Source organism: Barbus barbus (genome assembly GCF_936440315.1).
Source record: "Barbus barbus genome assembly, chromosome: 21".
Lineage (NCBI taxonomy): Eukaryota > Metazoa > Chordata > Actinopteri > Cypriniformes > Cyprinidae > Barbus > Barbus barbus.
The window spans coordinates 30,153,694-30,178,706 of NC_136749.1; the positions used below are offsets into that span (position 1 = coordinate 30,153,694).

The 25,013-nt window shown below is 35.9% G+C and overlaps 1 protein-coding gene across 2 annotated transcripts in view; it reads right to left on the bottom strand.

The window, feature by feature from the left end:
* Window positions 1-25,013, bottom strand: part of LOC306887728 (cyclin-dependent kinase 14) — a gene marked incomplete at both ends in the record, with an annotated part of 151,773 nt that overhangs the window by 46,089 nt on the left and 80,671 nt on the right. For both annotated transcript variants that reach the window (XM_079445718.1, XM_079445717.1), the window contains 3 exons: window positions 5,328-5,421; window positions 10,254-10,374; window positions 23,745-23,868. In XM_079445718.1, coding sequence (XP_079301844.1) covers window positions 5,328-5,421; window positions 10,254-10,374; window positions 23,745-23,868 — 339 coding nt within the window. The remainder of the gene's footprint in view (window positions 1-5,327; window positions 5,422-10,253; window positions 10,375-23,744; window positions 23,869-25,013) is intronic.

The following is a 25,013-nucleotide window of genomic DNA, read 5'->3' on the forward strand; positions in this document are numbered from 1 at the left end:
GCCATACTGTTAAAACCTAGAGCTTTTAGTTTAATCAGCAAGATCTGATGGTCAACGGTATCAAATGCTTTCTGGAGGTCTAACAAAACCATGCCACAAAGTTTACCCAATTAAAATTAAAATTAAATATTTTAATATAAAAGAAAACATAAAAAATCTTACTGATCCCAAACGTTTGAACAGCATATGTATTCATATATACCTGTATATAGGAATAAATATATAAATACATAATAAAAGTGTGCACACATATTAACTTCTATATTTATATGAACAACTATAGCCGGTGTTCTGTGAGATGTGTAGTGGACGTGTTGTGCTGAAGCTCTCAGAAACAGAAGGAGGTGCAGATGTGGTTCAGCCACCCGGAGTACAGAGCCCTGAGTGACAGCACATGTATTATAGATGGAGGGTGGAGGAGAGGGACGAGATGCTTTGAAGTGCAAGCGGAGCGGGTGGAGAGAGATCAGGGCTGCGGGAGCGAGTGGCAAACGAGTGTTTTGCAGATCAGCAGGGAGCTGAGAGAAGATGAACCACAGCACACACTGACAGCAGTCGTCAGGAGAACACGTCTGACAGCAAAACCAGCACAAACCTGAGCGAACTGACATCTCACATGTGCCGATGAACTTCACCAACACTCTCACCTTCAGTGCAGTTCAACAGCCAATGCAGATAACAGTAACTATTACAGTAACTATAATGATAGCAGTAACTATAACAATAACTATATACATAACCTCCCAACTCAATACAGTCGTGCTGAAGACTACCTATTTTACTCGCTACTAAGTGTCTGAAACAAAACTCGGAATATCTTTCCAGGATTAAACGGGTCTAATAGGGATGTAATGATTCACTCATGATTCAATTCAATTCACAATTTGATTTTCTCATGATCGAACAAACTAAGGCTTTGTCTGTCCTCTTTTTCCAATTAAAATTAGAGGCAACCACTGCATTTTAATCATGATCCAAACAAAGATGCAGCATACATGCAGCATGAGCAGTTTTTAATCTAAATTAGATTGTATAATTTTGAAGCAAAAACGCAATGGTCTGACTTTAGTTCTGTGAAACTGTACATAAAACATATCTGAAGGAAACAGCAGACGATCTGAATGAGAAGCAGGTTCACTCTCTGCCAGCAGGTGGCGCTTATGAACAGCAATGATGTAGTGTTTACCGCTGTAAACAAAGCAGAGCTGCGCTTATGAACTCTACTTTAATATGCATCATTCAGAGGCAAGATGAAAAGAAAATACCACGTAACTTTTCTAAAGACGGTCAGTTCCCCTCAGAGATACATTCATATACATTTCTACTCCAATTGCATCTCGATTTGTTTAGCATCTGATTTGAATCGGCACATATTTTTATCGATTTTCAACCGGCTCACGGTTCATCGATACATCTCTAGGGTCTAACCTGACAAACTCTGTCAAATCCAGTCACCAGGAGAACTCCAGGCACACTGAACTTATATCTGCTTTACTGTGAGCTTCTTTGGATAAAAGCAGCTGGTAAAAAAGTGGCAGGACTCGCTGTCAATCACTCCTGAAATGTCAACGTCAGTGAAGCTGTCCTTTCGCTAGCGGTCCCGCTGGGCAGGAGGTCACCACATGCCCTCGGCCGGCTAATACAACGACCACCCACATGCAGTAATTAATTCCCCCGCCAGAGCGGAGCGGCTTCACTTACACAGATCAAATCTCAGGAGAGTCTGGATGCAAAGTTATGTGGGGTCAAGCCAGGCCGACTCAACTCAACTCAACTCTATAGGGCTGAGAGACACATGCACCAACCCTAAAACACTTCAGAAGTTCTGTTGGGTCATGAAGAACAGGCTGAGACAGACACCTGTTTCAAACTGAGATCCACTGAGATACATGTGAGATATCATATGAAAGGAAACTGTGGCTCCTTAGCAACATTTACTAGATGATTATCACGCCAATGCAGCAATGCCAGTCTATTATGTTCTCAAACGCTCCGCAAATCATCTTAAATGAGTCATTATAAATCATTGGAAATGGAGAGACTAATTACAAATCTGAACTGAAATGAACTTAAAATGACATTAAATTATTTGAGAATTGTTAGTTAACAAATTAAAACTTCTCCTCTTTGTCTGCCATCATTAGTGCACTTGAATAATTTACTGAGAATTAGATGAGCAATAATTTAAAATTATAATAATTATAATAATTTTTTTTTTAACAAGCATACAACTTAAAATTGGTGCATTAAACAAAAATTTGGTGTAGACTTAATTTTCACTCAGAAATTGCTAGTAAATTTCACAAATAGTTAAAAAGAAAAAGCATGTGACATTCAATTAAACATGCCATTTTGAGAGTAATAGTGTTTTCTTGTAAAACATACTCAAATAATAATAAGTTTTTTTTTTTAAATAGTTTTTTTGCAGTGTGTGGAAACAAATAAAACATGTAAAAATCAGACAGGTAAACTGTGGCCATGAATTAAGAATGAATTTCCTCATGGTAGTAAATCATTTGTGGCTGTAATAGATATATTTTTGTCCACATGTCACATGCATGACTCCGTAATCAAACACCTTTCTTCACTATGAACTCTAATCCATGTCCATTTTGATCACAACTTATAACAGCCGAAAAACTCTCAAGTCTCAAGCTGCAGTAATTTCACATGTAGTAAGTAACTGTCTGTCTGTCTGTGTGTGTGTGTGTGTGTGTGTCTGTGTGTGTGTGTGTGTGTGTGTCGGTGTTAGTCCATCCTCCTGTAATGAGAGCAGACAGTTTAATTCTAATGTCAAACCGCTCACTATAATGTCAGTGCATGTGAGAGCCGTTCACACATGACGGTGGTGTGTGTTTGCTGCAGATAGACCTGTCCATATTCATACGGTGCAGAGGAACACATGTAATCTCCTGCTGTCTGACAGCTAGTTAAACACTGGTCCAGTCTGCCTTCTTTAATTCATCACACACACTTACAGCTACCTGCAGCCCGCTCCCACACACATACGAAAAATGAAGAATCCAATATAAAACAACCATGAATAAGATACAAACCTACAAAATAATCCATAATAACGCTTCCTCCAGTGAAATAGTCCATCTCCTGTTGTCTCTCACATCAAAATCCTGCCACATATTTGTTTAGAGCTGTTTTGGTTTGTAAACAGTGCTTGATCTGTGCAGATTTCTCTCCTGATTCAGACCAGATGATTTTTTCACTGGAGGAAGTGTTATTATGGATTATGGACTCATATTTGAGTTAAAACATCTTAATGCTGGATTTGTTTGAGCTTTTGTCTTCTCCAGATGTTAACTGATGGACTGGAGTGGTGTGGATTACTTGTGATGTTTTTATCAGCTGTTTGGACTCTCATTCTGACGGCACCCATTCACTGCAGAGCATCTATTGCTGAGACACTGATGCAGAGACACATTTCTACAAACCTGGTGAAGAAACAAACTCATCCTAATCTTAAATGGTCTGAGCGTGAGCAACATAAATAAATGTATAAATAAAACATAAATAAAATTGCCCTATGAGATTCACCACAAAGAACAACACAAATAACAAGATGTTTTGCATAAGAAAAGACTCAAATGATTTCACATTTGTCTCCTCTAAAGCTTTAGAATATCTTCAATCATTCATTTCAAATCACCAAACTCTAAGACAAACCATCTGAGACAACGCTCGAATATGAAACAACTGACAAAACATATTTCAGTTCTTCATCCTCAAGCCCATATCAACATAATCAAAAGTCTCCTGAGTGATTCAGCCACAATAATGAGCAACACAAAGAGATTTTGTTTGGCCTCTTTCATGTGTGACAGCTGTGCATGATGGGATACGAAATGCATCACAAGCGTAAAGTGGATATTAACCTTGACGTAATGAGTTTATCTCCAGCTGAAAACAGCCAAATAAAGATGAAATGAAACGCACAAACACAAGCGTGTGACTGTAAACAGCCGTGGAAGCAGAATGTCAATGAGAAGGTCAGAAGCGCTGGCCTCCTTTACTCGCAGCATAAAGCAGTCTGGCCTTTGGAAAGCATTACTGAAGGATAATCTCTGAAAGAAGTCTTAGATACGATGCAGGCCAGACTGACAGCCGCAGGTCGCTCAGGAAGGAGGAATGGGAAAACAAGGCAGGAATGAAAATGTCAGCGTCAGAGAACAGTGACGAGCTGCCAGACGCCCTGCGCTCCTCCAGATTCATCAAGCGCCCACCTGACAAAGAGGAAACACAAACAACAAGCACCAGCCAAAGCCTAATTAGACAGAGGGGGGGGGTCGTAACGGGGCCAAATCAAACAATCAGCATTTCTGAACAAAGACGTCCTTCATTCAAGGACGCAGAACTCAACTTCTGCTCTAGTTTGGGTTCAGATCTACAGAATAACTCTCAAACGAGGCGCTTAACATGCAAAAAAGTAAAAAAAACTCATAACTGGCAGTGCAAAAAAGTGCAAAAAATACGTTAAAACTAAACTCAACAATAAAGTGATTTTCACTGCAAAATTGTTTTGTGTAACAATCCTCATCATGAACTGTGAAATGCATGTTTAAAAGAACAATATGTATTAAAACAGAGTTTAAATACAGCATTCTGTCATTATGTAACTAGATTCTATTCTATACTGCTACATTTAAATAAAAAAATGGAACCTACAGCAGATTCAAAAATGTGTCACCAAAGCGCCACTGATTCCCAAACATTCTCTTTTGTGCTACATTCAAAAACTAACAGCAAACAGGTTTGGAATAACATGAGGGTAAGTAAACAACAACAGAAGTCACATTTTCATGTTAACTAGTCCTTAAACAGGTAAACCCGCAGTGTTTCGTCCTGTAAACTCAAACAAAGACTCTGCCTTTCTTTGTTTTTCACTCACATGAGCAGACGGCTGCTGAATTTCTCTGTGGGTGGATCGATAAAGCCAGTTTTCCCTGCTTCTGTCATTCCCCTCTGTAAATACGTTTGGCCGCTGACCCTCACGGCCCGCGGGCATCTGTCTCACCCACGAACCCCGGGCCACCCGCTCTATTCATCTCAGTAATTGTCTGTATGAATTATTTACCTGACTCGGAGGGTGAATATGAATCCATTACTCTCTGCTTCAATTATCAGAGCGGACGTTATGGGAAATGACAGGAGAAATGATCACAGGATTCATGAGATGTAATATGCATGACCTCACAGAGTTGTGTACAGTCGTCTATCACTCCATATCTTTGTATTCATGGAGAATTTCTCTTCATCCAGCACCCGAGGCATTAAACGCAGAGGAAAGCCGAGCGGAGACAAAGGGAGACACTTACCAGAAATATCCTCTCCAGCTGATCCTGAATGTCCTTCATGCCCGGGAACGCCGCCACTCCCTGGATCATTTCCACGAAGATGCATCCGACTCCCCTGAAACACAAACCAACACCACTGACTCTCTAACCTTCAGAAAGTGAAACTGTGATTTATGCCATGAATATCAGAATGTTTTAATGCAAAGCTGTCTTTCAAAGATTTTAATGCTCAGAGATTTATGAACATGGCAAACATTTCTGGAAATGCAGGAATGATCTTGATTGTTGTGTTACTGTAACTGCATGTAAGCATCAGTGCAATTAAACATTCAGAGCAAGGGTTTATATCAGGGAGTTTATCACTTTGAGTTCAAATATTTACTTGAGACAGGGTTATTAAGGATAACTAAATCTAAAACCATAAAAACGTTACTTGAAATAATATACTATAATTGTTGACTGAAATCAAATATTAAAAAATGTAAACTTGTTTTATTTCAGCTAGTTTCCAGGGATAAACTTCTAATTTTCATTTACTTTCAAACTCTCAAGTGGTGAAAAAGGTGATATGATTACTAACGTAAACCCAAATGTAATACACAAAGTAATTATGTTGCAATTTAATGACATTCTTTAAAGGATTTTTTAACTCAAATTAAAGATATAAGGTATCCAAAATATAAATACATTTTTTATTTTTTCAATTAATTGTTTTAATTTCACATTTTAAGATTTATTTATTCTAAATAAAATATATCTATTTAAATCCCCTGCAGTGAACATCAGTTTGGGAAACATCCTGGTTTAGAGGATCAGTTTGCTCATGAATGACCTGTTCTGAACCCATGTGAGATGAACCGAGTCTGACAGATACACGGGAAGATGAGACGGAGAGAGAGAGCAAAGAGAGAAAGAAAGAAATATGTGATCACACCGTCCTGCATCATATTTGCTGAATGAAATCCAAATCATTTTGAGCTGCTGATTCCAGAAAAAGTGTCTATTTTGCTCTTTCCCATCACTCTTTCTCACTTAATATGATGAATTTTGTAGCATTTTTGTTTTTGAGAATCATTTGTGTGGTGAAAAAGTCTTGTATTCTCCATTAATCAGCAGAAAAACACCACAAACACATGATTCCTGCCTTCATCTGAGCCACTTACAGCTATTTGATCAATTACATTTTATTTCTAACCCTGATTTCATTGTTAGAATTATGGGCAGTTACAGGGGAAAATGTGAACGTTGTCAGCATCCAAACAGCCACAGAAAATCACAGATTTTTGTAGAAAAAAGCTTATTTATATACTTGTATTTATGTAAAATTCTTTGACATTAAATGGACTATTTGAACATATTTTTCCACTCCTATGTAGACTATACTACTACTTTTTGTCATTAAACCATAACTTTTGATATTTGACTGCTACTATTATTTAAATGTTGTTCTTGTTTTGTGAACACACTGTGATAGAGAGTTATTATTGACATATTTAAAGCATCATCAAATAAGGTCATATTAGGCAAAACAAAAAAAGCAGGCCTGTGTTATAATCAGCATTGTTTGCTAATTTTGAGAAAGATTGTTTTCTAATATTTGACAGAATTTTGAGCAAATGCTAAGTAAAATAAAATAAAGAGGCACACTTAGTGTGCATCTCACACTACTACAATATATCATTAAATTATGAATTATCATATGATAAAGTAGCATTATATCAGTCATCATTCATCCTGCTCACAGAGACAAACATTGTATAACGCCAAAATTAGTTTTATTCTGATTTATTTTATTCTATTATTCTATTATTGATGTAAAATCAAATAATACTCAAATAACATATACACATGTGTGAATGTGTAGATATCACAGTCATTTGTATCAGTCTATTAAAATGTTTATTAATATTCTGAATAATACATTATTTTTATATTAAGTCTATATTAAGTTTTAGCTGTTTTGTTGGGTGCTTTTGTCGTTTTCAGTAGTTTTTGTTTTTTATAGAGTTTTTATGCATCTTTTATTTCAGTTTTTGTTTGAGAGTTACTTTAGTACATTGAGCATTGAAAAATGAAATGAAAAACAAAAATATTGCATTGAAAAATTTAAAAATATATGACTTTTATGCTTTATTATTTCATATAACAACCCTGGTAGATATAATGTAATGCTGGTGTGTTTCATCGTCTCCGTTCGTCAGCATGCGATTGTTTCCTGACACTTTCTAGTCCAGTGCACACGGCTGTCCTTCTGACAGCAAACGAGCAAGAGCCACACAAACACACACCAGCAGTGAAAAACACAACCAGCCTTCCAGCACCAGTCCATCCGTCTCCACAACAGAGCATTTCAAACGAGGATGTGATGTGTATTTGTGTCTGGATCTGACTGGCAGGCGGCTGATAAGATGTCAGCTTTCAGTCGGCAGAGAGACGAGCGTGTGCTAATCCTCATCCTGACTGACTGCATTACACATGTGTGTCCACCTGCAGCCGTGTGGAAAGCGGACCACCTGCTCCTGCTTCCCTCTCTGTAATCGCCAGCGGTGCTGCAGCTGCGGTCCTGAGAGCAAGCCTCATTTCCCAGACAGCAGCTCCTCCCTCATCTTTAGACCGCCAGACCCCCGGATACAGCCCACTCACTCCAGATCTTTATTTACAGCATGACATTACAGACAAAACCACTGTTTTCTTATGCAATTTTGTGCTATTTTGCTTCCATAACACGTCTTCATTCAGATTAGTGGAGAGAAAACATGCAAAATGCACACATGGGTGTTTATTTATCTGTTTGCATCTCAATTACAATTCATATCTTTAAAGGCAGTGAGTTTTCACTTTAGCAGCACGTTACAGTTTTACTCCTGTTTGTATTCTGAAGTCTTGTTCATATATAATTCATCTAATATTTTATTCCAAAAAACATGGTGAAAATGTGTTTTCTGTCTGTGTTGATAGTATTTTCTGATTTATGGAGTGATAAAAACAGAAAGAAACGTTAAATCAAACAATTTTGAACCTGGCTTTTATTCAGTGTTCAGATTTATGCTCTAGAAATTTATGCAAATTTGTGCATATGTAATTTCAGAAAACTTACAAAATGTTATGTCTATTACTCATTAACTGGGGAATTATGGATGTATCTAATAGTCAAAAATATTTGCCATTTGCATGCAGAATATCAATAACATTCTGGCGGTTCAATATCACCATTATATCAAATATATGATGTGCATTTAATCAATAAGTTTTACATTTCATCTGTTTGTTATGGCGAGTGGTTGTTAGCGCATTACTATGCACTGCAGGACACTGAGGTTTAATTTAAAGTTTGATTCTCACCTTATTTGAAAATGATTTATGATTTTAATTCCTTATGCAAATGTTGACATATGACCGAGATTTTATCCATGTGCATAACCATTCTCATTACATTACTCTAACATTATCACACTCTCGGTTGCACTAGACTGAAATTGCAAATCCACATAATTTCACCCTTATTCAGTTTTTTTTCCCCCCTGAAAAATATCATTTATATTTCAGGATATAATTTAAACTCAATAACCAAGCGGATATCATTTTCACTTTCAATTTGACGTGTCCAAACTGAGATTACGTGACATTTTTGTGACATTTGAGTGGCATTCTGCTCATCCGCTCCCTGAGACACGAGAGCATGAGTGTGAAGGTCTTCTGGACTGGGACGGACACACACACACACACACACACACACACAAGTGTCTGGCTGCGATTCTAATGACTTGATTTGTGCAGCATCTGTGAAACTGCCACTCAAGAGAGGAAAACACTGCAACGCTCCAGTGCGCTCAGCATCGATTCACACTCAGAGAGAATGAGAGAGATGCTCATGATAGAAAAACTGCAACTAAACAGACTAAAGAAGAAGAAAGAGCTTCTGTGATGAGAAATATCAGAAAAAGAGCCCCTAATGTGAAAAGACCTAGCCAATTTAGTGAGGTTTATTCTTTTAAAAAGAATAATTGCCAGTGATGATAGAAAAATAAACTTTAAAATTTGTAATAAAGTTATCCATTTATATATATTTGATTTCTCTGAAAATAATCTTGTGACATTTTTCCTCTGGTTTTAATTCAGGGATGTTTAAAAAATTTTTTTTAAATAATAATAATAATAATATTATATATATATATATATATATATATATAAAATATACATATATGTATTTCTCATGCTGCTGTCATTGTCCATGAACTTTGATTTCTTTGAATGCAATCTTGTGTCATTTTGTCTCTGATGGTTTGTTTTCAGAATGTTTAGACATCTTACAGTTTTTTTCAGCTATTTACACACATTTTCAAAACTTTGCCTCTTTTTTCAAAACTTGACACAGATATCCAAGAACTGCACACAAAATGTCAAATGCATCACATCTCTTGTAAAATGAAGCACTGCATTCAAAATATCACAAACACATCTCAAAAGCAAACATTTGCAAACACCTTTGCCATAATATTAATTCCTGTCAGATTTGTGTGTGTTACAGAGAGAACTGTGTTGTGTTTAGCAAAACGTGATTGAAAACTGAGTCAAAGGCTGAGAATTAGTGTCTGGTTTTGCAGGTTTGGTGTGTGCTTCTGCTGTTTGAGTGTCAGCTTTCAGAAACTGTGTGACAAGGAAAGAGTTTGTGTGTAAGCAGATGAAAAAAAGAGATTCTTTAGAAAACTATTTTTCCTCCCACTGTCATAATGCATGAACCTCACTAAATCTTTCTCTACTTCTCTAAAAACAATTATTTTATTTCTCAGGTTTTATTTGCAGGACATTTAGATATTTTAACTGCAAAACAAGAAAAAATGCTTTTTGCAGTGCATTGGTGAGCTGCATGGGTGTGAGCGCTACACCGTGTGATGAGTTGCAGTATGGGAGCAGAGGGTGATGGATGCAGACGTGCTGGAGACTCACCACATGTCCAGACAGGTGGAGTAGTCTGTGGATCCCAGCAGCACGTCTGGAGGACGATACCAGAGCGTCACCACCTCATTAGAGTACGTGTGGCTGGGGACCGACTTCGCACGGGCCAGACCTGCACAAAACACACACATTTTTTTTAAATGTCGCTTTGAATAAAAGCACGTGACAAATGCATTCATGTAAATATCACAGCGCGAGTCATTTCATATCACAGCGACAGTCATGGGTTAAACTGAGCCTTCAGTTCAGACAGAGCAGAAGATGATTGTCTGTCAATCCCATCTGTCCATGTACAGGCCAGTTCTGTTTGGTCTAGTCCATGTTTAGTGAATGTACTCACTCATAGCAGCATCTCTGTAGCCATGCTAATAAAATACAGCTACCACTACAACTGATTTTAATTGTTTTCTATGCTCCAGATACCTATATTATAAATGTATTGGTGCCAGACGGCTACAATAATGCTCTCTTCCGTTTTTTTTAGTTCATTACATTAAGCATTATGCCATTATTTATCTATGCATCTTTAAAAAAAAAAATACCAAAAAATACAAAATTCAGTTTTGCATCACAGAAATAAATTATGTATTTACATATACATATATAAAGTATGTTAAAATAGAAAACTGTTATTTTAAATCGCAATAATATTTCACAATATTACAGTTTATTCTGTGTTTTGATCAAATAAATGCAGCCTTGATGAGCAGGAGACTTCTTAAAGAAACAAAAATCTTAAAATATAACCATGATATTTGAACATACACAAATATAATATAATAAAATATACAACTATCATGATGTACATATTAATATACAGAAAAATATCAAAATACAGAAAAATATTATTAACATGAAAAATGTATATATTATCATGATATTTTGACAAAATACATAAATATCAGGAAAAATACAATTATCATTACATCACTTTTGTTGATTTTGATTGCTTCCATTGTCCTCGTTTGTAAATCGCTTTAGATAAAAGCGTCTGCTAAATGACTAAATAAAAATTATATTTGTAATTATTTATATATGTTATGATATTATATTTGTATATCTGTATAGATGTTAAAATATATGGAAAATATGCAGCCACTACAATATTTTAATATATAGAAATATACAAATATATCATAAAAAGACAGAAATATCATAAAAACAACCATCGTGATATTTTAACATGTACATGATATTATTTTTGTATATTTTTATATGTTAGATTATCATGATAGTTGTATATTTTTATATGTACAGTTTGTTAATATATCATAGTTTATATTTGTATATTTTCCCATGTTAAAATGATATTAAGTGTTATTATATGAAAAATATACAACGATGTTTTAACATACAAATATTATGTATATTTATCATGATGTTATATTTGTATATATTTATATATGTTAAAATGTCATGATAGTTGTATATTTTTATGTATGTCTATATATATATATATCATAAAAATATATATTTGTGGATATTTGTCAGATCAGGGAATCTCTAATGATTTTGCCACCTCTAAAATCCCAGTTTAACCCTGGGAACAGCTCTCTGTCGGTGGACATTTACTTGTAACATCTTCTAAGCTTAACTGATTCAGATTCTGACTCTAGCAACAGAGAGGTCATGGGTTCGATGTGGCCTAACTGTAAATGATGATCTCAGCTCTTAGAGGAGAGTCATGAAGTGTCCTCCAGGTGCCGAGGCGTTTAATTAACCCGTTTGACTTAAACAGGCTTGACTTCCTGCGCTGGGGTGTTTAAGGCGCTCTGACGGGACAGAAATAGCGGCGCAGCTTCACCCCGGTGTAATTTGCAGTCAATAATCCTGAGCTAAACAAAGAGAGGCTATCATTTCCCCGGCGCGGGGCGGTTCATGCACGACAGAGCCACTAATCACTCCAGAGGAACAGCAGCGCAGCCGCTTCTGAGCGACTAATGGATGGGAGGAAACCGGGCGGCGAGGGGTCACCGATGATGAAGGCAATCAAGGAGGAGGAGGATGTCCTGTCCTCGTCCCGGGCCGGTCGTCATGGTAACGCAGCGGTCAGCTGACATTAACGGCTCATAACGAAGGCGTATGCCGCTTCAAAGCGCTCCGCGGGTCTCCGGAGGGGGTCAGAGGTCAAGCTGAGTGAATTATTCATCACTCACTGCCCCACAGTCACATGACAGAGCGAGACGAGGAGACGAGCAGAGAAATGACAACAGAATTATATCCAAATAAAATCAATATTGCAATATTGCTTAATGTGATTGTCTGTGATTTAATGAAATTAATATATATGCTACTGCGGTGATTACAATGTGTTTTTACATATAAAAAATGTCATAATATCATAAATCAACTATCATAATAGTTTAACATATAAGAAAATATACAAATATAACATAGTAAAAAGGCACAACTATCATGATAATTTAACATATAAAATATAATAATATCAAATGAAAAATATTAAATTATTGTGATGTATGAACATTCATTTTTGTAGTTTGTATTTGAAAATGATTAGAATAACATGCAAACATCAGCATTGACTGATGGAACTAACTCTAATTCTCTGTGTGCTTCATGTGAAGTAGAACACGGAGATGCTGCCTATGTAGGGCACTCAAAATCACACACTTGAGGAGTCTGATCTATTCTAGGTTATACACAAATAAGCTTGTATTTTAGTTTAGATGCTGCCTTGAAAGTTAGCAGCCTATGAAGGCAGTAGACAGCATGTTTGAAACAGCTTCTGTATGAAATCTGTACAAGCATAACTATCAAACAGGGATTTAATAACAATCACACAGCACACACTAAACCGGGTCACAGCGCCTGATTAAACGCCCGTCTCATCTGCTCATCCATCAGTGCTGACTATGATGAACATCTGAAAAATGTCATATTGAATATCTCCAGCATCTGCTGCGATCAGGAGGAGTTTCATTACAGAGCGGCTCATTTTCACACATTTTTGGGCTTCAATTACAGACTGTTTGGCAGGTAATTTATGTTGGGTGTGATGAATCCAGACGCCGCCTATTAGAGCCACCCTTTCATATGCAGAACTGATTAAGTCCCTTATCAAGATGTTAATGAGCCGTCAGAACGGATTCACGTCAATACCTGCTTTATCAAAATAACCGGCAGATGTGATTGTGATCATGTTTTAATGTAAACACAACACATATATCTGACCCTTTACCACATATTACTGTTTAATCCACACAGAAAATAAACTGCATGTAATTTGATGATAATTCTCCACGATATGCCTTCAACTCAACATAATCAATCCATCCTTAAAAATAAAGCTTTTTTGATACATAAATATTTTGATACATACAATTATGAATATATTATTTAAAAAATACGTACACCCACAATTTAAAAATACTTTTTTTTTACAATTAACAAAACATATTGCATAACAAAATAACAAAATATCCTATTTAAAACTATTATTACATAAAAATATTATACATACTATATATAATAAAATTATTGATAAAAATTATATATATTATGACTGCATTATATATATATTATGATTACGAGAATAAAGTCAAAATATTTAGACTTTATTTTGAAATATTTTGAGAACAGTCAGTCAATAAAATTAAAATGATGAGAATAAAGTTGAAATTACGAGAATAAAGTCAAAATATTTAAAGTTATATCATTTTTAGAGCATATTCGAGAATAAAGTCGAAATTAGGAGAATAAAGTAGAAATATTTTGATAATAAAGTAAAAATATTTTTGAAAATAAAGTTAAAATTATGACAATAAAGTTGAAATATTTTAAGAATAAAGTCGAATTTACGAGAATAAAGTCAAAATATTTAGACTATTTTGAAATATTATGAGAATAAAATCAAAATATTTTGTGAATAAAATCAAAATATTTTGTGAATAAAGTAAAAATTATGAGAATTAAATCGTAGCAATTAAAGTAATAATATTTTGAGAGTATAGCCTATATTGCGCATGCAAATGAGAGATGCAAATCTTTCAAATTCTGTCAGTTTTATAGCGAAATAATGTGTTTTTCACGCTCTTTAAAGTGACGTGACAGATTGCTGTATTCGCCTCCGTTAAAGCGGCATGTGAATCAATCTTTCTGATAACAATGAGACATTTGTTTAATTAAATTAGGCTATACTGTTTTTAATGCCTTCTGATGTTCCTTTATGTTTATAATGTGCTATAACATGAAATATAACAGGAAAACACATTTATAATTTGTATTTCATGATAAAACTGACAGATTTTGGAAGCTGAGACTTTGTTTTATATTAAAAACACCAAAAGCACGAAGCTTATTGTTATTATTGGGTGGCTGGCGCACTACAAATAATGAATGCAATCGAAGACATGAAATATTATTTCTAAGCATACTGTCCCTGCTAGTATATGACACATGATTTCTGATAATAATCCCACATATATTCAAATCAATTCCAGTAGCTTGGCAATTTCTCCCGGTGCTCCCAATCCAGGCCATTTGTATGCGCAATATACTCTCAAAATATTATTACTTTAATTGCTATGATTTAATTCTTGTAATTTTGACTTTATTCTCAAAATATTTTGACTTTATTCTCGTAATATTTCGACTTTATTCATGAAATATTTGGACTTTATTTTCATAATTTCTACTTTAATCAAATATTTCACCTTTAATTTCACAATTTTGACTTTATTCTGAAAATATTACGACTTTAATCTTGTAATTTTAGAATTTTGGAATTTTTAGAATTAATTTTTGATCTATTTAAAGAGCATTTTTCTCTAACCGTATTAAATGCATGCATTATTTTTCATATCAAATTCTTACATTTTATAAATAATTTCACTTAATATTAGGGATATTATAATGATTAACCGCAAGCCGGTTGAAAATCGATTCAAACGTGACGATTCAAATCAGATGCTAAACAAATCGTGATTCAATTAGGGGTAGGAGATATGAATGTGTGTCTGAGGGGAACTTACTGTCTTTAGAAAAGTTTAGATGGTATTTTTTCTTTTCATCTTGCCTCTGTATAATGCATATTAATGTTCATAAGTGCAGTGCTGCTTTGTTTACAGCAGAAACCAAGGAAATGCTTAAAGCGCCACCTGCTGGCAGAAAGTGAATCTGCGTCTCATTCAGCTCGTCTTCTGTTTCATTTCATGCAGATATTTTTCATGTATACAGTAGTTTCACAAAACTGAAGTCAGACCATTCAGTTTTTGCTTCAAATTTAGAAATTATACAATCTATTTTATGTTTCATGTATGCAGCATCTTTGTTTGGATCATGATTAAAAGGCAGTGGTTGCCTCTCATTTTAAATAGAAAGAGCACAGACAAAGCCTTATTTTGTTTATATGAAGAGATTTCTTTTATTTGTGTTACTTAAGTTGATTTGGAGCTTGTTTTAAAATTTCAATGCAGTTTTGTTATTTACATTATATTTAAATTTTGTTATTTAGCAGAGGTTTTTATCCAAAGCGACTCACAAATGAGGAGAATAGAATAATAATATGCAATAATATGCAACTGCTATATTAGTATATTATTATAGTGTTATATTTAAATTTCATTGAAGAAATGTGCTGCATTTTGTCCAAGCAATAATAAAAGGACACAATAATTTATAATTTGTCTTAAATCTCATTTTGTAAAAAATAAAAATAAAATTGTGAATCGAATTGAATCATGAACTCAAAATCGCTACTTAATATAATAAGATAATATAGGGCTGTTACCAATCATATGAAATCAGTAGGCTATCTACAAAATTGATCTTTCCAGAAACAGAAGTGACTGGAGCGGCGTTCAGATGCATTTACACTGCAAGCAAAATTATAACAGCATAAATTTGTATGTTGCTTTGGATAAAAGCGTCTGCTAAATAACTAAATGTAAATGTAAAACATATATATTTTTTTATATACAAATATGAAATGTTGGAAAAAATGCATAGATAGGCTACTATTAAAGTAACCCGTCAGTAGGTGGCAGCAATCTTAATTAATGAGTCATTGAAGTATGCCTTCAAACGATTCATTCAGACAGCTGATTCATTCGAGAATGAAGCAAGTGCCTGTCCTTATGAATGAACCACTGAATCATTCACTCAAATGATTCAAAATTCAAAAACGCGAATCATTAATTTCACAACGCACCGCTGTGTGCTGCTCAGACATGCGCGACTGTTCAGCTGTGATCTTTGTTTGGAACTATTTTCATTAACCAAAAGGAGCAAAAATAGTAAACGTTGACAATATATCCTTTCAATAAACACAAATTCATATACTGAGCTTCAACTGGCACCACCTTATTGTTACTGATTATCCATTATCAATCGCCGTTTACACCAAATGTAATAAAATCAGAACCATTCTCGCTGAAATTTCGGTGCAATTAGATGTTTTAATCAGATTAGTTGTCCGTTCATGCAAGTAAAATTTTCTTCTTTCACTTGCCCATTCAAAAAATCTACTTGTCCCGGACAAGCATTGATGTCGAGCTCTTACTGTATATAATATTCAACCCGCCAGAGTGGCCAGTAGAAGTGACTGTGTTACCCGCCACTGCTGAAATCTACCCGCATTTGGCAGGTGTTAATGTCAAGCCCTGTGTATGTATATACATATATATATATATAGTTTTTTCCTATAGTATCCAGCTCAAGATCTCTTGCTGCTCCTGTTCTGAAGATCTGATCCTCTCCAGCAGATCTGGGTGCTTATTAAAGATCTCTGCTTCATTTAAAAATTAGTTTAGAATTAATTCTTAAAGCAGAATCTGAACATACTGTAGTGGCTGAAGTATCATCACTACAAATCTATTTCAGAATATTATCTATAATGTATTATCCACTGAAACAGAAGCTGTTTTACATGATGTCACACACTTCTGCGGGACAAACTGAGTTTCTGTGTGTTCAGTTTGTTTACATCCAGAATGAGCGAGTGCTGTGTTTCCCTCAGATGAAGACGAAGAGCACTGCATTTATGAGCACTGCATTCACACTTGAGGAGGGCAGGAGCCGCCGCTGACAGACTGGCTCTTAATGACCCTGCTGAGAGCCGTGGGGCCCGGCCAGAGAAAGACACCATATGCTGCGGCCCGCCGAGCCAAAACGGCCCTTCAGCAGCTCTTAGAGACCACAGAGCCACCCAAAATACACCGATCTGACAGCACAGAGACACAGAGAGAGCGTGTGTGTGTGTGAGTATGAGTGTGTGTGTGTGTGTGTGTGTGTGTGAGTGTGTGTGTGTGTGTGTGTGTGTGTGTGAGAGTGAGTGTGTGTGTGTGTGTGTGTGTGTGTGTGTGTGTGTGTGCACGTGCACCTGGTATTCATCACGTCCTGGGGACCAAATGTCCCCACAAGGATAGTAATACCAGTAAATCTTAATCTTGTGGGGACATTTTTTGGTCCCCATGAGGAAACAAGCTTATAAATCATACAGCATAAAGTTTTTTGAAAATCTAAAAATGCAGCATGTTTCCTGTGAGGGCTAAGTTTAGGTGTAGGGTTGGTGTAGGGCAATAGCACATACAGATTGTACAGTATAAAAACCATTACGCCTATGGGATGTCCCCATAAAACATGGAAACCCAACATGTGTGTGTGTGAGAGTGTGTGTGTGTGCACGTGTGAGTGTGTGTGTGTGTGTGTGAGAGTGTGTGTGTGCACGTGTGTGTGCGCGCGCGTGTGTGTGTGTGTGTCAGGAGACTGGAATCGCTGCGGCTCTAATTGAGTGGAAGAATCAGTGTTGCAGCAGGTATGTGAGAAGCAATCTGTTGGTCAATCTGTCTGTCTGTCTCGCTCATTTTCTCTCTATTTCTCTATTTTCTTCCGCTGGTTGACGTTTGTCTTTGTTGTGATTGCTCTTCACCTCCTGACCGCCTCTCATCACGTCTCTCTCTGATTCCTCCCCCTCAGTTTCTCTCAGAGCTTTTATTTCCTACTGAAGAGCCGAGCTTTGCTTACTGAAGTTTTTTCTGGTCGTTTCCTCCATTATGACTGCAAAAACATTCATTGACTTGAAGCCAAAATTAGAAAATTAAACAAAAAAATATACTAAAACACATTCTTAAATTAAGTGAATGAGCAGCTCATCCCATGATGAATGTGAATAATGGAGTGATACAAAATTACTGTTATATTATATTACTACTGTATGTAGTATAAAAGTTCAAATAAATAAAAATTATCCTCCCATAATGTAAAACTACAGATATTTTTGCAATATACTTTAAACTTGTATTTAAAAATACTTAATAAATTAATACAAAATAATACACACATATAAACCTTTGTTATTAATTGTAAAGTTAATGTAAATTTCTTTAAATTTAAATTCTTTTAATTTTTTTTCACGAGTGTGTTCCTGTTTAGTTCCGTTTTGCCCTTTTATGGTTTGTTTCCTGTCATTAGTTAATCATTGTTTATTCTATTCACCTGTCTTGTATTAATTATCTTGTATGCTCCTTTGTACCATGTCTTTATAAGCGTTCAGTTTCCCCCGTTTCTTTGTCCTGTCTAACGTTGTTATAAGTGGACGCATGTTTCTTTGTGGAGTCGTTAAAAGACTGTTTATTTTGGATCTTCTACCTCCTTCATATTCCTTCGAACTCCTCGGCGACCCGTGACGATTGCATTTGAGGTGCATCTCAAAAAATTAGAATATCGTGAAAATATATATTTTTTTGGTAACATTTCAAAAAGTTAAACTTTCATATTTTCTAGATTCATTACATGTAAAGTAGTGCTGTCAATCGATTAAAAAATGTAATCACAAATTTAAAATACTAGGATTTACCTGTAAATGTGTTGAAATAAAGGAATGCATGACAAACTAGTTTAAGGAAACAGAACGTTTCACATCTCCGCCAGGTACATAGGCTAATCCTTATTATACTTTTGTTTTAATTCAGTCATTATCAGCCTTTATACTGGCAATAAAACGTTTACCGAGCCACATCGCTTCAATCCCAGTACACATTTACCCAACTATTATCAAAAGTATTTCTAAATAAATACAACAAAACATTTTCTTGCGACCTTACATGAAGTATTATGATAAAATGCATAATGAAGAAGAATTGGACCTGTTCTGCAGGTGCATTAGAGCTAACATTAGCATCATGCTACATAAGACAATTTATGAGATTAATAGTGCACTTTTACTCAGAACTCACTTTAAACCACCATCGAGTGTTGGTAATAACTTCCTTTTGCGATCAAATGTGTATAATTTGGGCGGCCACGGTACATTATAAAAGTAGCCCAAAAAAATGCAACACACGGCTCTGTCATTTTTCCCACAACTGTATTTTCAAAATAGCCTAATTGTGCGGGAAAACCGCGACCTTGGCAACACTGGTTCACTGTTACCCTTATCACATATGAGTATACATATCTCTTGCACTCTCTCTCTCTCTCCGCGTTCGCTTCACGTTTGTTGAACCCGGCGCCTCATAATCCCTGCGTCCCAGTGTGCATACTATACCAACCACACTCTATCTGCCATAAATAGTATTGAAAATTACTAATATCACATAGAATTTAGGATGGATAGCATGCACATTGGGACGCAGGCAATGATTACCTTCCGCGCTGCGATGACGGCAAGAAGTTGGAGTCAAACCTTATCAAACGATTAATTTGTGTTAAAAAACGCGTAATTTTTTTTAGATTAATCGCATGGGTTAACACGTTAACGTTGACAGCCCTAATGTAAAGTAAACATTTCAAAAGTTTTTGTTTTAATTTTGATGATTAGAGCTTACAGCTCATGAAAGTCAAAAATCCAGTATCTCAAAATATTAGAATATTTCCTAAGATCAATTAAAAAAAAAAGAATTTGCAAAACAGAAAAGTTAAGTGAAGTGACATTCAGCCAAGTATGGTGACCCATACTCGGAATTCGTGCTCTGCATTTAACCCATCCAACGTGCACACACACACACACACACACACACAGCAGTGAACACACACACACACACACAGCAGTGAACACACACACACACACAGTAGTGAACATACACACACACAGCAGTGAACACACACACACACACACAGTAGTGAACATACACACACACAGCAGTGAACACACACACACACACACAGTAGTGAACATACACACACACAGCAGTGAACACACACACACACACACACAGCAGTGAACACACACACACACACAGCAGTGAACACACACACACACACACACACACACAGTAGTGAACATACACCCGGAGCAGTGGGCAGCATTTACGCTGCGGCACCCGGGGAGCAGTTGGGGGTTCGGTGTCTTGCTCAAGGGCACCTCAGTCGTGGTATTGAGGGTGGAGAGAGCGCTGGACATTCACTCCCCCCACCTACAATCCCTGCCAGCCCGAGACTCGAACCCGCAACCTTCGGATTACGAGTCCAACTCTCTAACCATTAGGCCAACGAGTTCAAGTTCTTTAAAGTATGTTCATTTATGCACTCAATACTTGGTCAGGGCTCGTTTAGTACAAACTCCAGCATCAGTGAGGAATGGCATGGAAGCGATCAGCCTGTGGCTCTGCTGAAGCACTATTGAGTCTTCAGCTCGTCTGGATTGTTGGATCCACTGTTTGTAATCTTTCTCTTGAAAATATCCCATAGATTCCATATGGGGTTCAGGTCAGGCATGTTGGCTGGCCAATCAAGCACAGTAATATCATGGTCAGCAGAGCACTTGGAAGTGTTTTTGGCAGTGTGGGCAGGTGCTAAAGTCCTGCTGGAAAAGCAAATCAGCATCTCCATAAAGCTTGTCGGCAGATGGAAGCATGAAGTGCTCCAAAATCTCCTGGTAGATGGCTGCATTGGCTTTGGACTCGATAAAACACAGTGGACCAACACCAGCAGATGACATGGCAGCCCAAATCATCACTGACTTCAGAAACTTCACACTGGACTTCAAGAAGCTTGGATTCTGTGCCTCTCCACTCTTCCTCCAGACCTTGATTTCCAAATGAAATGCAAAATTTACTTTCATCTGAAAAGAGGACTTTGGAGCACTGAGCAACAGTCCAGTTCTTTTTCTCCACAGCCCAGGTAAGATGCTTCTGACGTTGTCTCTGGTTCAGAAGTGGCTTGGTAGCTCTTTTCCTGAAGACGTCTGAGCGTGGAGACTCTTGATGCACTGACTCCAGCTTCAGTCCACTCCTTGTGAAGCTCTCACAAGTGTTTGAATCAGCTTTGCTTGACAGTATTCTCAAGCTTGCGGTCATCCCTGTTGCTTGTGCACCTTTTCCAACCCAAATTCTTCCTTTCAGTCAACTTTGCATTTAATATACTTTGATACAGCACTCTGTAAACAGCCACAGCTTTCAGCAATGACCCTCTGTGACTTACCCTCTTTGTGGAGGGCATCAATGTTCGTCTTCTGGATCATTGCCAAGTCAGCAGTCTTCTCTATTATTGTGGTTTCAAAGAACAAGAGATACCCAGAATTTATACTGTAGGGATGGTCATTAACTGAAACTCAAATGTAAATATTGTAATATTTTGAGGTACTGATTTTTTACTTTCATGAGCTGTAAGCTCTAATCATCAAAATTAAAACAAAAAAACTTTTGAAATGTTTTACTTTACATGCAATGAATCTAGAAAATATGAAAGTTTCACTTTTTGAAATAAGTTACCAAAAAAAATAACTTTCACGATATTCAATTTTTGTTTAGATGCACCTGTGTGTGTGTGTGTGTGTATATATATATATAATAAAATATTTTATATTTTGTTTCTCTTTTTATAATTTAATTATTTATATATATATATATATATAGTTAAATACAATATTTTAAGTTTATTTATTATAATAATTTTTATTCATTCGTTTAAGTTTATAGATCAAATAAAATACAATACTATGCAATATTTAAAGTTTATTGCAAAATATTTAAATACAAACAAATGTTTTACTTTTGTTTACAATATTGCTAAAATTATAAGAAATAAATCTAAACTAATTATTAAAAATGATCAAACAAATTTGACATAAAATACTGTATTTAGAAAAAAATATATATTTTATTTAAAAAAAAAATAATAATAATAATACATCATTTTTAAAAAATAATTGCTAAACATTCAAAGCCGTTTGAGAGAGCAGACACAATGCTTAATGGGAGCAAGTGTCACTGTTGAGTTCTTTTGTTGTGATTTCATTAAACAGGCAGCTGAAGGTGAACCGAACTATAACCGGTTTAACTATCAGTGACGGGTCACTCGTCTCTGTGCTGTCGCTCCGGCTCATTCTCCTCACTAATGGCTCTTCTGCTGCTGGTCAAACACGTGTGTGTCATGTGTTTAGCTGCTGATCCAGGCCTGTTCACTCTCTAGTGCCTCTGGAAAGCAGTCAGTGCAGCGATGTGTGTCTGTGTCTACCCATAATGACCTCGTGAAAGGAGACTGGACATATGGTGACACACACACACACACACACACACACACACGCACTAGAGATATCAGAGCACTGGTGCTGCTGTATCAAACTGCTGCTGAAATAAAAACAAAAGCAGCAGTGCCAGTATCAGTGTGTTCAGTATCAGTAGCAGTGAATCATTCGGTCAAAACAGTCACAACTAAATGATCCATACACACATACAGTATAAATGAAGAACAGGAAGCCCAAACTCCATAACCATAACAATACAGCCAGATGTTTTAATGAATATTACTACATGCCTTGGTTATTTTCACTAGATTATTACTGTATTTTCCAACTTGAACTAAGTTTAAGTTTCTTGACCTCAATGATCGTTTACTCTGGCTGAACAACAAAAAAATTATTTTAAGCTATTTCAGAGCATAAATATCCAGATATGCATTAAATATTCTAAAGGCTGAAAACTGAAACATAAGAAAAAAAGCTGTGTTTTTAAGCTATAGCCCTAATTACAACCAAGCCATAGTCTGATGACAGACATTTTGATGGAGATATATATTTATAGTTATATACAGATATAATATATATTTATTTATTTACATTTTATTATTTTTAAAGGTTTATTTATTAAATATGAATATTTATCTATTTTATTTATCAACTCAAATAGAAAGAGTTTACTCTGAAAGAAATATTCATATACAATATCAATACACAAAAAATAAATAAATAAATATACTTTATGTCATAATTATTAAACAATGATATAAATTGGGCGATGACATATATAAATAATATAAATTAATGCAAATAAATAAAATAAATGTAATTCATCATACATGTACATTTAAATGTACTTTTTTATAAACACATTTATTTTAATTTATATTAATAATGTATATTAAGTTGCTAAAGAAAAATTTAAATATTAATATTTACAAAAATAATTATGCTTAATTCTTTATTTAATAATGTATTAATATTATAAATAATTTATTAATAATTATTTATACAGTTGGATCAGTGTAAGTAGATCGCTGAGTCTGTGTTGAGCAGGAGTTTCTCACCGAAGTCGGCCAGTTTGAGTTCTCCGGTGTCGCTGATGAGCAGGTTCTGTGGTTTTAGGTCTCGGTGAAGGATGTATCGCTGATGGGTGTAAGACAAACCCCTCAATAACTGGAACAGGAACAGCTGCGGAAACACAAGATTCATGTGTGAGAATCACAGATCACACACTACACTCACCTGTGAATCGATATATCATTTAAAACACAAATCAACCGGATTCATCCCATCACACGCGTCAGTCGAACTGAACAGGATCCAGTAAATGTGTTATTTATTCTCATCTTGCTCATATAAAGCAATCGCTGTATATATTGTGCTTTTATGCAGCTCAGTATCATCTCAGATCGATCCCAGCTTCACGCTCTCCGTCTGGAGTATTGATGAAGAGCAGCGTCTGATCTCCACAAACACAGCATCTGATAGACAGACAAACAATGCACAAACACAAACACACACACACACACTCAGAGAAGCATGCACACACACTCACTCAGAGAAACACACACACACACACTCACTAACTCACTCACAGAAACACACACACACTCACTCACTCAGAGAAACACACACATACACACTCTCACTCTCTCACTCACTCACAGAAACACACACACACACACAGAGAAACACACACACACACTCAGAGAAACACACACACACACTCACTCACAGAAACACACACACACTCAGAGAAACACACACACACACTCACTCACAGAAACAGACACACACACACACACACTCAGAGAAACACACATTCAGAGGAACACACACACACACACACTCACTCACTCACAGAAACACACACATAAGCACACACACACTCCCTCACACCCACACACACACACACTCAGAGAAACACACACACACACACTCACAGATACACGCGACGTGTGGCCAGTATGGTGACCCATACTCAGAATTTGTGCTCTGCATTTCACACATCCAAGTAGGGCTGAGCGATATGGCAAAAAAAACGTATCAACTTGAAAATGTAACTACAACATGATTCAAGTAACTTGTTCTGTATTAACCCTCTAGTTACAGGAAATTCTGTTCCAAGTGCAGCACACATGAAGTTGTGAACATGATGTAAATCACTTGTTAAATATCTTTGCAGAAAAGATGCATGAACTACAACTACATCTTGTACAAACTTGTCTTATACATATTATATATGTTCAGAAATAATACGAGGAAAATGCTTTTAAAAAATGTCAAGTCAAAGTAATTTAAATTCAAAATGACTGAAGTTAACTATTATTAAC